This window comes from Motacilla alba, chromosome 3, assembly GCF_015832195.1.
Source record: "Motacilla alba alba isolate MOTALB_02 chromosome 3, Motacilla_alba_V1.0_pri, whole genome shotgun sequence".
Taxonomy (NCBI): domain Eukaryota; kingdom Metazoa; phylum Chordata; class Aves; order Passeriformes; family Motacillidae; genus Motacilla; species Motacilla alba.
In genome coordinates, this window is record NC_052018.1 from 46,740,408 (window position 1) to 46,756,340 (window position 15,933).

General features: G+C 38.8%; 1 protein-coding gene across 1 annotated transcript in view; it reads right to left on the reverse strand.

Annotated features, from left to right (window-relative positions):
- The window catches only part of LAMA4 (laminin subunit alpha 4), a 99,381-nt gene that overhangs the window by 36,827 nt on the left and 46,621 nt on the right, over positions 1 to 15,933 (reverse strand). Inside the window, exons 7-17 of the mRNA XM_038131716.1 lie at positions 15,182 to 15,333; positions 14,929 to 15,039; positions 12,178 to 12,289; positions 10,043 to 10,210; positions 9,095 to 9,288; positions 7,250 to 7,366; positions 5,513 to 5,661; positions 3,414 to 3,555; positions 2,256 to 2,352; positions 1,353 to 1,469; positions 547 to 732 (exon numbers count right to left, since the gene is read on the reverse strand). Of these exons, the coding sequence (XP_037987644.1) occupies positions 547 to 732; positions 1,353 to 1,469; positions 2,256 to 2,352; positions 3,414 to 3,555; positions 5,513 to 5,661; positions 7,250 to 7,366; positions 9,095 to 9,288; positions 10,043 to 10,210; positions 12,178 to 12,289; positions 14,929 to 15,039; positions 15,182 to 15,333 (1,545 nt within the window). The remainder of the gene's footprint in view (positions 1 to 546; positions 733 to 1,352; positions 1,470 to 2,255; positions 2,353 to 3,413; positions 3,556 to 5,512; positions 5,662 to 7,249; positions 7,367 to 9,094; positions 9,289 to 10,042; positions 10,211 to 12,177; positions 12,290 to 14,928; positions 15,040 to 15,181; positions 15,334 to 15,933) is intronic.

Below are 15,933 nucleotides of genomic sequence, written 5' to 3' on the forward strand. Positions count from 1 at the left end.
CAGTAATAAAAGTGGAATTAATGTGATGTTTACAAGCTTCTCCAGAAATCACTCTGCTTAAATATTTTATTTCCTCCTTTATCCTCTTTGACGCCTTTGTTTAGACTACAAGCTCATCAAGTGAGGGACCATTTCTTCTCCATGTTTGCCTCCTGAAGACAAAAGGGCTCTGTTTTCAACTTCTTCTCAATGTTAAAAAGCAAACAAACAAAAAACCCTAAATCACAAACCATAATAGCAAGAAGTGTTTAAACAAGCTGTTTACCATTCAGTGTGACCTTGGCACCCTGATAAAAATGAGTTAGAATTCAGTAAGACTTCAGCACTTAAGTGTATAAATAATTTTTGGAAGTCTCCGAGGATCCAGTGTTTTTAAAACATAGTCAAGACCTAGACAACTGCTAATTTTTGAAGATTTTCATGGAAGCAAAATGCTAGAAGATTATACGCAATGAATATGCAATATAAACAATTCATACAACATGTTATTGCGATGATTCCCTGATATTTTAACACTGAGGAATGGCAAACTTCAGGTCACCCTACCTGCATCCCCAGCTGAATGCACAGCACTGTCATATGCCTCTGAATTGTGCTGGAAGTCTTGCAGGTTTTGGGACCACAGCCTCACGTTCTCATCCATGGGAGTTGTAGCCTGTGTTACTGTTGTGGTAGCACTCACAGCCTCTGCAGTCTTCAGCTGAGCTTGCTCCAAACGCTCTCTGGCCTCCACTACAGAACAAATAGGGAATGACAGGAAATGAACTCTTTCAAATATTCAAGTGTGTTGTGTGTCCCATCCCTCCCGACTCTCTGTCTTCCCCTTCCCTTTTCTCTTCTTCCCTCCAGTTTGTATACACTGAGCACGATGTCGTATGGAATGGAATATTCTTTTGGTCAGTTGGGGTCAGCTGTCCTTGCTGTGCTCCTTCTTAGCCTCCCATGCATCCCCAGTCTCCTCACCAGCATGAAAAGCAGAAAAGGCCTTGGCTCTGTGTAAGGCCTGCTCAGTAGCTACAAAAACATCTCTGTATTATCAACTCCGTGTTCAACAAAAATCCAAAACTCAGCCCTATGCTAGCCACTGTGAAGAAAATTAACTCTACTGCAGCCAAGACCAGCACAAGGTTCAAGAAGAATGTTAAAAATTTCAGTGACAAAACACTTAATTTCATTCTGAAAGTGTTAAAGCTGCGTATTTGATATCTAGGTCTAGCAGTTTCAGCCAAACTCTTTTAAGTGCCCACAGTGCCGAGCTCTTAGTAGCAACATCATATCCATATTTGAAGATAAAAATGTGCTCTCGAATGTATGAAGATAAAGCATCATAGAGATGAAGTCCCTCTTCCAACCTGTCTCTGCTGACTGCATTTTTGCGATGGCTCTCATCAGCTGGCTCCGCAGGGCATTCATTCTGGCAAAGGTGCCATTGACTTGCCAGCTGGTGTCTGCAATGTTGTAACTGCTGCCTGTGGGGACAAAAGGGAGGGAACAGCTGACGGGCGTCCAAGTGGCATCTGAAAAGGTAAATTCAATCCTGGGGAGGCATTTCCTTAGGCATTTACTATACCATAAACAGTATACCATGGCCTCTTTTCATTTAGGATGTGCTTGCATTCCTGACTTTACATAATCTGAGGGAAAAAACAGCCCTACAGCACCCCTGCTTTCCACAGGGTGTCTTCCAAAAACCTGGAGTACCCTTTGTCCTTGCTTTACCAGAAATGCTGAGAATAGCTGCAACTGGTAAAAAGGACTAGTTTTAAGGAACTCAAATTGTCCTGAAAAATTTCAAAAGTAATTCTGTAATTCTAGATCTTTCTTTCATTTACAGTGAAGAAAGGCCAAACTACTCTAACATTTATTATTACCCTCCACTGGTGAAATCCAGTTTTCAGAACATTTAAGCTGCTGTGATTTGATTTTAATTGAACTCCATAATTGAGTACATTTACCAGTGAACAACAGTTTGCAGGGTCACATATTAAAACGGTAGTTGTATCTGAAATGGACTTTTCATGAATGAAATAAACTATCAGTATCTAGTAGAATGACAAAACACGAGCTACTCAAACTGTGCCCGTGGCCATTTCAAGTACTTTGTGTGGTAAATTCAATCAATAACCTATTCTGTTGCAGCAGTAGTTCTGCTTAGTGATGTGCTTCTGAAATTTATTTTAATGTGCTTTTTTTTTTTTTTTTTTTTCTTTAATGGCTATAAGCTGATTGGGAAAGTAGAAAGGATGTATATTTACTGTCATGTGCTGTCCGTTGTAGCTGCATGGCTCGGATGAGAAGCTCTTCACTTTTGCCTTTATGGTAAATGACCTGAGTATCAATTCCAACTGCAGCCTGCAAGCATGTTCCAAAAAAGAAAGTCAGAACAATCCTTAGCAAATATTCCACTTTATTATGATTAATTGTGGACAATATTTTACCTGCATATAAATGCAACTGCAAAGTCGCTGCAGTTTGATTTGCTTTCTAAACATTTAAGACTGGCAGTTGGATTGGAAAAAAGTCTGAAAAGCAAAGTTTTCTGTTTCAAGAAAGTTTAAGAGAAATGTATGGTTTTCCAAACAACAGTACTGAGTAACAAAGATGGAGAAAATTTTCGTAATTTATCAGCTCCAGTTTAGTCAATGTGACTAAATGCTGCCTGTTATTTAGGCACTGTGACTGTTCATTTCTACTGTCATCTCAGACAGGTGATGAATACTTTTACTTCATGGGGAGCTGCCTTGCAGTCTGCAGCAGTATGCTAGAAACAGAGGGCTGGACTTGAAATCCCTCAGCCCTCTGGGGTTCAGACCCCTTTAATCTACCCAAATCCTCTTGCTATCCCACTAATAAATTGCTGGTAAATAACATGTATTCAGGTTGGCAGCTACAGGCATACAAAAAATATGCCTGTAGCTGTAGAAAGTATTTTTGAGCAGAAAGGCCAGAGAAGAAATTAGCATCCTACTCCTTACACTGAGTGTATGAGTGGGCTTTGTGCCATTTCAGCCTGGTTTTCTATGAGATGCAGTGGTGTCTTGACCACATTTCCTGCCACATGGCACTGAGTGAAGTAGGACTCAAGCACTAAATGCCAGCTCAGGATCCTACAGGAGTAGGGAGTTATCTGTAATTTCACAGAAATGTCTTAATGTGAGTGACAGCACAGAGCAGCATCATCCTATGGGATAGAGACAGAAGAACCTCTTGTGTCTTTTCAAATACCAGGGGACTTCAGACTGGAAGAATAATTAACTGCATGGGATTAAATTCAGGAAATAATAAAGGAAAAAACTGTGCAGTGAGAAGTTCAATACTGCCAGTTGAGATAAATTTGTTTTTTCTCTACACTTAGGTGCCTGAAGTCTCTGAAACATTGTAAAATAAAAGCTGGGATTATGAAAATTACTTACATCCTTGACCCGGTTTGTTGTGTTCAGTGCCAATAGTGCAACTTCATTGGCTTCTTCAATATAACCAGCAATGTTTTCATACACATTTGAAGCATTGATTGCCCTTTGTACCAAACCATTTGAATCAACACCATACAAATTCCTGTTAAAAAGAGAGCAAAAGGTGAAAGAAACCAAACTGAATCAAAAGAGTTTCTGGCTGCATAATCACACACATAAATGTACTTGGCCTAACTGGTATTCTCTTCATTGTGTTTGTCCAGTCTGAAGCAGATGAAAACTGTGTGGATAGGAGAGTCTTCCCTGCCATTTAACGCTGAGAATTTTGCCCTTAACATTTATGTGAGCAGCAACAAATGATTACCCATCTTTTACCTTTTAGATTAGATATTCCATAAATTAACAGAATAACAGGTCTATCAGTAATCCTTCTTTAGGAATAATTCCTATCCATGAATGGAAAGACCTATGTGTTTCAGTGACCAGCATAGCTGTGAAACTGTCCTGTTTATATTTTCCAAAGGTAAGTGGGGAAAGGGGAGAATCAGATGAAGAACTACCCCTTGAGAATTTTCAGGAAGTTAGACTGAAAGAAACGACATGGTTTAATGGCATGGTTTTGATCTGCGTATTAGGTGATAACTGGTCTTCAGGGGACATTCCAAACAGAAGATAGTTCAGGGCTCAACATTCATCTGTTAACAATTTTGAATAAATATTATTTTTTAATGTTCTGGTGATAAGCAGATTTCAAAGTACATTTTAGAAATAGATTCTAAATATAGATGTATTTGCACATGTGTGCATTCACTTCAAAGTGTTTGCACACCGAGAGAGATTATTAAATTTCCAGATTCAGCATTATTGCAAGAATTTTCTGCTAAAGTCCTTTAAGGCAAAACAATGAACTCTATCAAATAAAAGCCTAACAGGCTAATAAAGCAAGCCTATAAACCCAAGATGTTTTGAAGACAGACTAAGTGTTTTAAAGACTTAAAGTTTTACTGCAGGACAATCTTCTCAACAAACAATAGAGTCAGCATTATTCCATCTGGGTATTTTGTAATTATTTTTGTTTGCTTTTTGTGAAATTCCCAACATGTTGGACTTGGTGATAATTTAGAAATTATTTTGGAAGGGGAGGAAGGGTAGCTATATGGGGTATTTTTTTTAAGTTAGTCTGCTGTCCCCAGTTAGCTGATCTCAGACTGAACATATTGTTTGGTTTTTACGTTTCTGTAGTTTGTGTGTCATTATAGAGCAGTTTCAGATGTCAGCTTTATACAATTGCTTAAAAGAAGACCATCTGTTATTTTTTTTCTCTATTTTAATCTCCTATCTAGGGCATACAAATATTAAGAAACAACTGGTATTTAGATAATATACTTGAAATGTAGTTGTAAGCTTATCTTCCAAAAGCATCTGCCTATGATATTACTTAAGGTAGAATTTGGTGACATATTTTATTTAAGAATTCATTTACAGCAGTGATTTTTTTCATGGATAGTCCCAATTGCAAAAAAAAAAAATCTAGAAGTGATTTTTTAGTAAATTGGTGCAATGTTGATGCACTTAGTATCTTCCAGCAAAATAGAAAGACTTACAATGAGTTTTTGATGTTGTTGTGAGCCAGTTTCATTGGGACACAACCTACTGAGCATCAGAACTGCTCCATCTGTAAAACTGTTCTTGGAATAAAATTATCTTGAAGCTCATTTTGTGCCCTGTAACACTAAACATTTTTTAATGTAAATGAACTTACTGACATAAGCAGTTTCTGCAGACTCCATTTAATCTTGCTTGTATTATTTTACTTTTCACTAATCCACCTTTCCTATTTTGCTATAGGAAGAGGAGAACATGCCCAATTAGACTAGAGAGAATGTAATGCAAGATATATACTTGTTCTTTAAAAAGTTCCATAGATTTTGCCTAGCTCAGCTTCAGCTGTTCTCTGTGGACCATGACAAGTCCTTCTACACAAGACTTAACACTGATTTGTTTAGTGGCTATTCATTGCCACTGTGCTTCTGCTTGTCTTTTCAGCTGTTCAGTAAGTGGCACTTGTATGAACAGAGTCTGCTGAAGTTAAATTTTACCCATCCAGCTCATCAGCAAGTCTTCTTAGGTTTTGTGCATGATGCATAGCCTTTTCTACCAGATCATCATCAAACAGGGACAAGTTGGCTATTTTTTCTTGCAGTTCCTTTTTTGCTCCATCTATTTCTGCGTAGAACCCTGATGCATTCTGTACAAAACAGGGAAGGGAGGGGAGGAAAGAAGATTAAAGTTGCAAAAATCAAGCCTGTATTTTGATTATTATGGGTTTTTTTACCCTTTATGTTATTATAATGTTCCTTTATTTCTGTTATAGTTGTTTTATTTTACATCTTTAAGAGAAAAAGGGGAAAGATCTAATGGTGAATGCCAGTATAGAGGCAAATGCAGGAAGATGAAAATCAACAAAAATTCCAGAAACCACTTAAAAAGGCATTGGAGAGAGATGCATAAAATAAAAAAGAAAGATGGTAAAAGTCTTACTACGTCTTGTATGTTTGCTCCAGAATTGTGCCAATGACAAGTCTTTCAGAGTGAAGTCCCCTTTCTGCCTTCTTGCATAGAGAGATTCCTCATGCAAAGACATCTTGGTTTAGTTTAATTTGCAAATCAGTCCACCTAAATGCTACCTATGGATGTATAGGCAAGGAGAAGTGGAATCCCTTTGCCTTAGCCATGTTTCTTCCTTTTATGAAATACTTGTGGAAAGACCAGATGGCCTGTATTCACCTTCTCTCCAGTACACAAGGTCACCAATGTGTTTGAAGATTAGAAATGTGCCAAAATATGATTATAAGTGGGTTTCAAAATACATGAAAAAGCATGAGACTGAGGGAGGGAAAAAGGATGAATGGGTGAAATCTGAAAATATTTGTTGCTGATGAGGATGGGCAATGTATGATGCTTGTGTCATACTTCCTTCCCTGCAGTGTGAACATCCTCAGTGGGGAACCCAAAATAATAAACTGCAGCAATTTGTTTCGCACAAAACACCAGAGAAAAACCCCAACGTACTGCTTCAACACAGGGATGGTTGCAAAGTAAGTTATCTTCCTGTTTTCTCAAATTAGTTTTTCAAAGAAAAATTAATGACTTTTGATAAATGTTTTTGTGTCAAGAAGTAGGCAACTGTGACCAAAATGAATGCTCATGGAAAACTTTATTTTTTCTTCAATTATTTCAAAATTTTAAAATAAGTCATGAAGGAAGAAAGCAGCTTTGGTAAATATTTTAGTTAGAAAATTCCCAGTTTTATTTCCTTCGTCTTCTCATAGAAAAGCCAAACCCCTAAAATTTATAAAAATTTCCTTCAGCACCATGTGTGATTCAAAACACTGGCTACTAGTTCCAGAAAAGGATTTCTATACGACAGTCTGGTTGCATATGTTTGACACACTGCCTGGTTCTGTTGCTGATATCTGGGATCTTTAGTGTTCTTCCATGCTCACTCATAGGCACTAGGAAAGGAATTAAGCACGTAATGCAGTCTTTTACCAGAACATCTTTTGGCAGCTGCCTGTAATGAAATAATTGAGAAGTATACAGCAGAATCTTTCATTAAGCTTTGCCTACAGTAACATGCCCTTATACTAGAATTATTTTTTTAAGGCAGTTAATTGTGATAATAGAGCTTTTTATCCAGGAAAACTTTTTCAGGGAATATTAGCTAGTATTTCACTGAAGCAATATAAAGAAAAAGAGTTTTTCCATTAGTGATCTAAACATATGGCTTCAAAAAATCAGGACGTATTGTTTAAACAAGTCACTGAGGCACTTACCTTTATTACTTCACTTAACTCAGAATTGACCTTTTGTGGTCCTTCCAAAATAGTTGTGGCACTGAGCAGAATACTGTTCACTTCATCCATTTGCTCTTTTGTCTTCTCGTGTTGTTTCTAAAAAGAAACCTCAAAACATAAATCACATCCAATACCGTTTGTGCTTTGATGTGCTCATAATTTTCATTAAATGTGCTGGAGTTAATTAAAAGATAGTGGTGAGCTAAATAGATTTTAGACATATCAGAAGTCTGATTTTCCAAGACAGGTCTAATTGCTACATATTATGATGTGAATTACTTTTTGTTTGCTTGTTTTGTGAAAGAAATGTTGGGTGATTAAAAAAAATATTAATTTCATTTTATGTTACAGCCTCAGAAGCTATTGGAATGAAGCAGTATTCGGTGCACAGCAGACACAAATTAAACATGGATTTTTCATAGTCATCTGAAGACTATATTTTTCTGGAGTTTTTTTAAATCTACAGTATAGAGATCTCTTTTCCTTGTCAGTAGTAAAGCCAATGTGAACAATCTCTTTTGTACAGAATTTGCCTTCATTGTGAGGAATAATGGAGATCCAAATGGCTAGGAACAGTGAGCAAATACAACTACACACATCAGGCTTTGCTTCCTAACTCTGAGACAAGCTGCAGTTTGCCATCGGAATTATGGAACAATGGAACAACAGAAGTGGCTTTGTACTTAAGGATCTCAAGCTCTTGTGGAAGGATTCACTAGAGGAGCACACCTGATTTCTCTATTGAATTCTTAGACCTTCCATAGCAGCGTGAACTTCTAGCACTGCAAATTTCAAGAACTCAAAACTCTGCCACTGATGCTATGAAACACAGGGGTTGGTCTGAATTAGTGGGATCATTCTTCAAATCACAAAATTGCTCACTAACGCCCTCTCCTCCAGAATACAAACAATTTCAGCCATTGAAATGAAAACAGTTTGGTTTGAATGGCCCCAAATTGTTCTCTTTGTAATTTTTTTCCTTGTTGAAAAAATAAATGAGAAGTTTTAGGTGGGTTATTCAGGTTTTGAATTCCTTAAAAGAAATTTATGAAAACAGGGAAAGAATCACAGAACTGCTCTGAAGAGAAGGGGACAGGTCACCTCTGAGCTGTCTTCCAGAGTGGAAGCTTTACTTTGTTCAAAACCCTGAAACTGTTCATTTGGACAGGACACAGGGGAAAACTGTTGTAGCCTTATACCTAAGGTAGCAAGTTCACCTAGCAAGTAGGAATCCCAATTTCAAGGTACCTATTGTGGAGCAGTTAGACAATGGATTTGGGCTTGAAGATTCAAGGGCAACTGTCAAATCCTCTTGAAAAATTGGGGATGCAATTTAATACAGTGGTTCAGAGGCAGTTTGGATCAGACAGTATGAATGCATTCAGCCCAGGGCACGAATGCAGTGCAGAGTCTTTATAAGTTATTGTTTTCTTAGAACAGAATTAGTTTTGTGAACATGAGGCCCTCCCACATTATAAGTCAGGACACAACTGATTGAAGTAATCCCACCACAATATTTGCAGCAGCCATGCTACCTGAAATTTCAAGCTTCTTGAGTTTTACTGTAACATGCCTTTCTAGTCTGTGCCGAAACTTCTCATTTTTTTCATTTATTGCCACTCCACAAATAGATAATAGTACTTTGCACTTCCACAAGCTATTCCTTAGAACAGAAGAGTCAAACTCATCTTGCTGAGTGGTCCAAGAAATTCTTTTTTAGTGTGATGATTCCTGAATCTAAATTGTGTGCAATCTACTGTTTGAAGCAGTGGCAGAGATGGAGTGTTCACAGTCAACACTTATGATAAATGTGGTGCACAGTACCTCCTGCCTTTGGAGCCTGGCTGTGTTTTTCCTGTTTATATCCTCCGTTTGTGTAACATAGTCGAGCGCCTCGCCTAATGCCTCCTCCAGGTCTGACAGCTTCACATCCTGTTCACTGAGCTGCTCCAGCACATCAGTTACTAGGGATCTGGTGTCATTGTGCTTCTCATGAAATGCTTCAATTTGCTGTAGCACTGGGAGAAAAACAAGAGGCAAATAAATCCAAAGCTTGCATTTCTGACAGAACTTACCTTTACAGCAGTTTCTTTGCTGTTACTCAGGCAACAGTAAAATACATTTTGTAAAGCTCGCTTGAGGGATAATATACCTAGATTTTAATTTTCCCTTCTCTTTTGAGAAGGAAAGATGCCTCTAATTTTACTATTTCATTTTAATCCTATTACTTCCCCCTCTGAAATATATTTTATGAAAAGAAACTAGGTCTGTCTTTGCCTGCTTTTCATTTGTTTTTCATTGTTAAACCTAGGCAGCCTGTTCTGGAGAAGACAGTCATTATGCCTCATGTTCTGACTCATGTTCACTAAGCTGTGAGAATTAGGCTGCCACTTTTCCCCATGCTAGCAGCTTTTTTTCTCTCTGCTGGCATTTGCTGTCCCCATAGCAGAGCTGGCAGGGGGGAAGATGTTCTCATGAGCAATGCCAGCCCTGCCATGAACCTTCCTAAGCAGCTGTTGTTGAAGTGCTGCAGTGCACAGGCACACACAGACACACAGACCTTTTCCTCCCCATTCTGCTGTGAGGAGCACCAAGCACCAGCAGGGACTTGGGGCAGGAATTTGGGAGCAGCAGCATCTCCAGCACACCAGCTAGTGCTTGCCAAGTGCCTGCTGGTCCTCCCCAGGGGCTCAGCAGTACACCCTGAACTGCCCAACACCTGCCAGCTGAGCATCAGCACGTGGCTGAAAGGAAAACTGACTTAAAACTCACACTCCTCTGCTGCATTTTCCTCCTCATCTGCAAGTTGCTTCTGATTAGTGAAAGGCTTTCGACGTTTGATCTCCTCCAGCATCTCCTCAGCCACACTCCGCTTCTGGGCAATTTCTTCAGGGCTCAGCTCTTGTTGAATTGCATAGTATTTTGACTTGCTGCTGATTTCTAGGGGGAAACGGGAACAGATGGTTGATTCAGTATGACTACAGAGAAATAAATACTGTGGACTACTTTTACTTTTGTGAATTGTGGTGATACTGATGGCAAAACAGAGTTTTAATTATCTTCAACTCCATAATAGGTAATTATTATGTTTAATCCAATCTTAATATTAAACCTGTGAATCACACTTTCTGACACATATGGAGGTCGCATCAGAAGAGGATTGGATTAAGCAGATGTGGGTTGTGTGCATTATTTAGCTTGACATTTCTTATAGGTTGGGATAATAATTTTATTTTGGATTCTGTGGCATGTAGCAGGCTGGGGCTTTCATCTAGGATCATGGTTTTTAAGTGCTGCTGTTTATAAAACAATAACAATGCTAAGGAGACTGAAGTAACCTCGTTTTCCATCTGCAGAAGTTTGAGGCACCCTAAGGAGGTAACATATGGCTTAACATATCATATAATGATGCTGCCTAACTGGTTTGGAGATAGATACTATTTTAAGGTTTTGGTCTCAGTTCAAAAAGCATTGTTGTAACCCTGCAGCTGAAATTGAGTTTACCCATTCCCAGTGTAATCATTACAAAGTTTACTCACTTCTCACTCCCTGGCCTTGAATACCAATCACCTCCTCTTCTATGTCCTCTGATGTGTGTGCCTTTGGCTAGTGCTTGTCACTAGCTTTGTGAGTAAACAAAGTTTGCAAAACCAGCATTATTATTGTTATGGAAGATTTTTTATAAAAAATAGGTGTGCAATTGTGGCACCACTGATTCTTTGGCAGAGTGTCTGTGTGCCTGCTCTTGCTGGGCCCTGAGCTCATTAGTGAGGCTTTAAAGCCTCTTACTGAGCAGAAACTGATGATGACAATGGATTTCTTTTTCCTTATGCTGGCACGTGTGTGTGCACATGGGTGATGCATCTGTAGAAGAACAGTTTTGAGCATGGTGGAAATAATTTTCACCTACTTATTTCCAACTGTTTTCATCCTATTCACAGCCATGGACATTGTTTCTTCTATAACAGCTTAACGTGATTGTGCTATTTGTGTGCCAAATTAGATGCATGTCTGCCTTATGTGGTTCCTGTCCTGCTCCAAACCAATTAATGATACAAAAGGATGATCCACAGACATCAACCATGATTGGTAGGGATGTCAGTGAGGCTCATGCTGACACTTTTACTCAAAAATTGTAGAAATGAAATGTGATAGATGGCCAGACAGTCAATGGTTTTTCAGCATCAGAGGTGTAAAAAGACAGTACAAATAAAACATAATATATGGTCTTAGCCTGGCTCTTTTTTGTGATGGGATGCATTAACTGTGTTTTCTGAGAGAAAGTAATGGAGCACCCATGGAGTTAAGGATAAGCAAGGATAACAGTTGATATGTAACCACTCTTCCTTACACAAGCTGCCAGATGACTTGCAATAACTGCCAAGATAGAAGTGATCAGGTCTATTAATCAAATATTTTCAATTGGAAAAGGGCTGTTTAACCTCAGCTACCAGTCAGCATTTCTACTGTGGTGCCATAGAGAGCTTTTGCCTACTGTTGGCTTTGCTGAAGATTGGGGGAAATCTGTTCTGCAGCAGGATGGAGGCTTTCATGTCGCAGGTGTACAGGGGACAGGGGTGTTTTTGAGTACATTGATTTCATTGCTTTCTGCAGGTACTGAAGAAGAGGCTGCAGTTGGTTTAATCTCATTTTTATATTTCAAGATAATAATGGTATGTCATAGATATTCCAGATGAAGATGATTATCTCTGACTAGGAAATCTTTTTTGAGTACAGTTGTGCTTGAGAAGGTGTTCACTGTTGCCATAAATTACATGTTGTCCTATATATCAGAAAAATTTCCTTTGATATATAGGACAGTAAAAATTCTTGATGATCCATTAATACATGAAGGTTTCATTAATACATTCTTGACACTGAGATGAACCAGAAATGAATCTGTTTACCTTCAATGTTATCTCTTATATCATTGAGCTGCTGCACAAGCTGAGAAGCACGGTTATTGATCTCCGTGGTTTCCTTCTGTACCACTCGGCCTTTGCTGGATGCTTCATTTCCCTATGAATAAACCATGAGAGGTAAACATTAGATTTCTTTTCAGATGTGAGGATGAGCAGTATAAACACACATTTTGCTTTCTCCTGGTGAGCACGTGGAAGTCCTTTTTATCATATAAAGTAGTATTAAAGGTGTTCAAAGTGAAGATCAGTCTTGTCAGTGTTTTCAGAATTGCAAAGCGAGAGATTAAATCCTGTCTCATATTTATCCATCATTTGCTGCAATAAAATTTACGTAAATTATGTACAGTCGTAAAACTCTATCTGCTGAGTCTCCTAGGCATTCAGTGGGGCGGGCTCATTTTGTTGCTGGGTATGGCATTTCCTGAGTAAGCAAATAGAATGAGGAAAAAGGTGTCAAGCACCCAACTCTTTTTAGACCTGTGTCTCCCTCAGGTGAGGTCCCCTGCTCTGCAACTTGTTAAAGAAAAGAAAAAGCCTGAGGATTGAAAATACTCTGAAGAGAACCGACATGGTCCTGTACTGCATTGTGCTGGGGGCTGCACTCTGCATTGTGTTCCCTTACTTAGGGTTGTGGAAGCCCCAGGTGGTATTTGAAGACAGCACCACTAAAAGGGATGGGCAGAATGATAAAACAAATTGTAAGCGTTACCAGACTGATAAAACAAGTATAAGGGTTAGTATAAATGTTCCTGGTTCCCATCTTCCAAATATTCAGGATCAAGCTATGTGCTGTTTTACTCAAAACTCATCCCATGCAGACTTTGGGAGTTACAGGTAGTTACTGGAGTTATATTTAGTGGGAAGATTTGCCTAAAGCTGGTCCGTTCACCCTGCCTTTGTGGTTTAGATCAGAATCTGCAGCAACCCCTGAGATGTGGGCATGTATACATAAAATGCTCAGAACAGAAGATGCTGAGTGTCTCTGCAAAACTCATGCAATGCCCTAGCACCCATTTGGGATAAAAGTACCCTGAAATAGCAAAGAGCTCAATATATTCAGAGTTACTATTGTGGTCTTCCACTGTCAGAGTCTGGGGTCATTATTTCCCTGCCTTACAAGCAACCACAAGTATTGATGTGGAACTGGCATTAGCAGTAACCAGGGAGAAAAGACCAGAGGAAATGCTGCATTTATTTGTTCAGGAACAGTAAAATTGAGGAATGAGGAAAGAAATCCCCAGATAGTACTGCAAATGAAATGTTATTATCCAAACTCACTAAATATTCATAGAAAACCAAATGCCTTAATCAGTCTGCCCACCAGCTACAGAGAGGGACACTGAGGCGTGTGAACTCTGACAGATATTCATAGGTATGGAGCTGTGAGTGTGAGCTGGTTTCATCAAAGCTCTTTTGAACACAGGCATAGTCTGTATAAATCTTATGTGCCCTTTCTGCTAAGCAAGTGTTGATTAAAAACAGACAAACCTAAATTTTCTCTTCCACTTTCCTTTGTGTTGCTTTTTTGCCCCCTTGTGTTGCTTTTTTGCCCCCTGCTCCTATATTTGAGTTTTAATTTAAGGTATAATTTAAATTTGTCTTGTGAAGGAATTGGTAAAGTGAATACAAGGTCTGGCACTTTGCAGTAGGCTAAGCATGAAATATAATCTAGTCCTATGCTAGCTGTGGCTATCTTCGATAATAACATAGAGTAATGTATTTTACTAATATATAAATATTGCAGCAACAGAAAGATGTTTTAATATTATCTTTTTAAAACAGAGGATAAGCAATTTTGAACCCTATTTCTTCTCTTAACATACAGCAGTATTCTTCTAAGACGCAATGAAAGTGTTGTGGGAGATGAGAGCTGGTAACCTTAATTTCATAGCCTGGCAGCTGGATGTGAATGCAACATTTATAATTATAATTGTATTAAAAATATCTTGAGGGCCGATCAAGCTCCCATCTCAGTAGGTACATGAAAAATCTTTTAAACTGGCAGTTTTGAAATATATTTTGAAATGTCCAATCAGGACTAATTTAATTTTAAGAGTGCATACATGTAAAATAGATATAGTACAAATGCTCCCAAAGTCAATCTGCATTAGTTTAGGGTTGGTTACTTCACTTAATTAGAAATTAAAATGTGAATGAGAAAGGCAATGTATCTATCCCAGATGAAACAAGTTAGAAAGGCAATGTATCTATCCCAGATGAAACAAGTTGTGTAGGGGGGAGGTGGGAACTCAGATCCCGAGGGGAAGATTTTGTGACTGGTGACAAACCTCCAACCATACTCAACACACTTTTTACCTCCTTCCTTTTCTGTGAAGAAGACTTGATAATTCAGTCATTCTTTTAATTCATATTTAAAGTAGAAAGTTACAAAATAGAAATAGAAGGTTCTTCCAGCTGTCAGGGCACACCCACTCTTGTTTGGTGAACTTAAAGTGCCAGAGTAGGTGTTAAGAAATGTTTTTTTATGAAGAGGGGTCAAACACTGGAACAGGTATCCTAGAGAGTTGGTTGATGCCCCCTGTCTGTCAGGATTTAAGATGCATTTGAACGATGCCCTTTAACTTTTGGTGGGTCCTGTATTGCTCAGACAGTTGGACCAGATGATCATTTTAGGTCCCTTCCAACTGGGACTATTCTGTACTCGCCTCTTATGCCAACAGGTGAATATGACAAAGTGCAAACCCTCAGAGCTTTGGCAGAAGGCTATAAACAAACCTGTTCTTCAAGTGTTTCTGCTTCTCTGACGAGATCATTCATCTCATCTGCAGCATCATCAACCTGGATGGTCCAAAGCATAGCATGATTCTTCTTTTGGGACATTGCCTCCTATGTGTGGGGAAAAAAAGTCAGTGCATCTGAAAACAAACTCCTTCTCTAGTGAGGGCAGGGATTGAAATTTACAGGAATGGAGTGGAAATTCAAAGATTCAAACTACATAGAAAAACTGAAATATCATCAATGTTTGTACCTGGAGATGAGTGGTAGTGAGGTTCAGGTCATTCAAACGCCTTTGAGCTGCAACACCAGTAGAAATGCTCAGTAAAGTGGATTTGCTTTCATCAATGGTCAGAACTGACAACCGGATGTCATCTGTCAAATCCCAAATACATTTATCGCAGCCTGATAAAAAACATAAGACAGAATAATTTTTCTTTAGTGTTTGTGTCAGTTAACAGCAAATATCTTAAATTCATGTAAGAGTGCTCTTGACCCATGTCATTCACTCTCTTTGCCACTGATGCTTGCTGGTGGATACCAATTTCTCTTTCACTTTCATCCTCCCACTTCCAAGGTTACCTCCACAGTACAGTTGTGACATTTCTAGCTGAGCAGCACCAGATGGAACTGCTCAAAGAGGCTGACACAGGGATTCTGTAATCAACTGGGAGCGAGGGAGAGGTATTTCCTGGCTATTCCCTAGGCGCTACATGTTTGTGGCCTGAAGGACAACAGATGAAGGTCAAAAAAAACCAACTGCATTTTGTCAGAACCTCAAACTTGATATTTAAAAATTAGTGGTATGAGAAATAAGGATGTCCAGCACATGGGCTCTTGGCCACCTACTTGGTTACGAGGACAACTTCTAAAACCACAGTTATAATGTGCTTGGAAAGTGCTTTGGCAGAACTATATCCTTGTTCCTGCTGAATGATTGCAGTGCCACTTTGTTTATAGTGACATTGGTGCCAACACTAAATGCAAGAGACTTAGGTGAATATG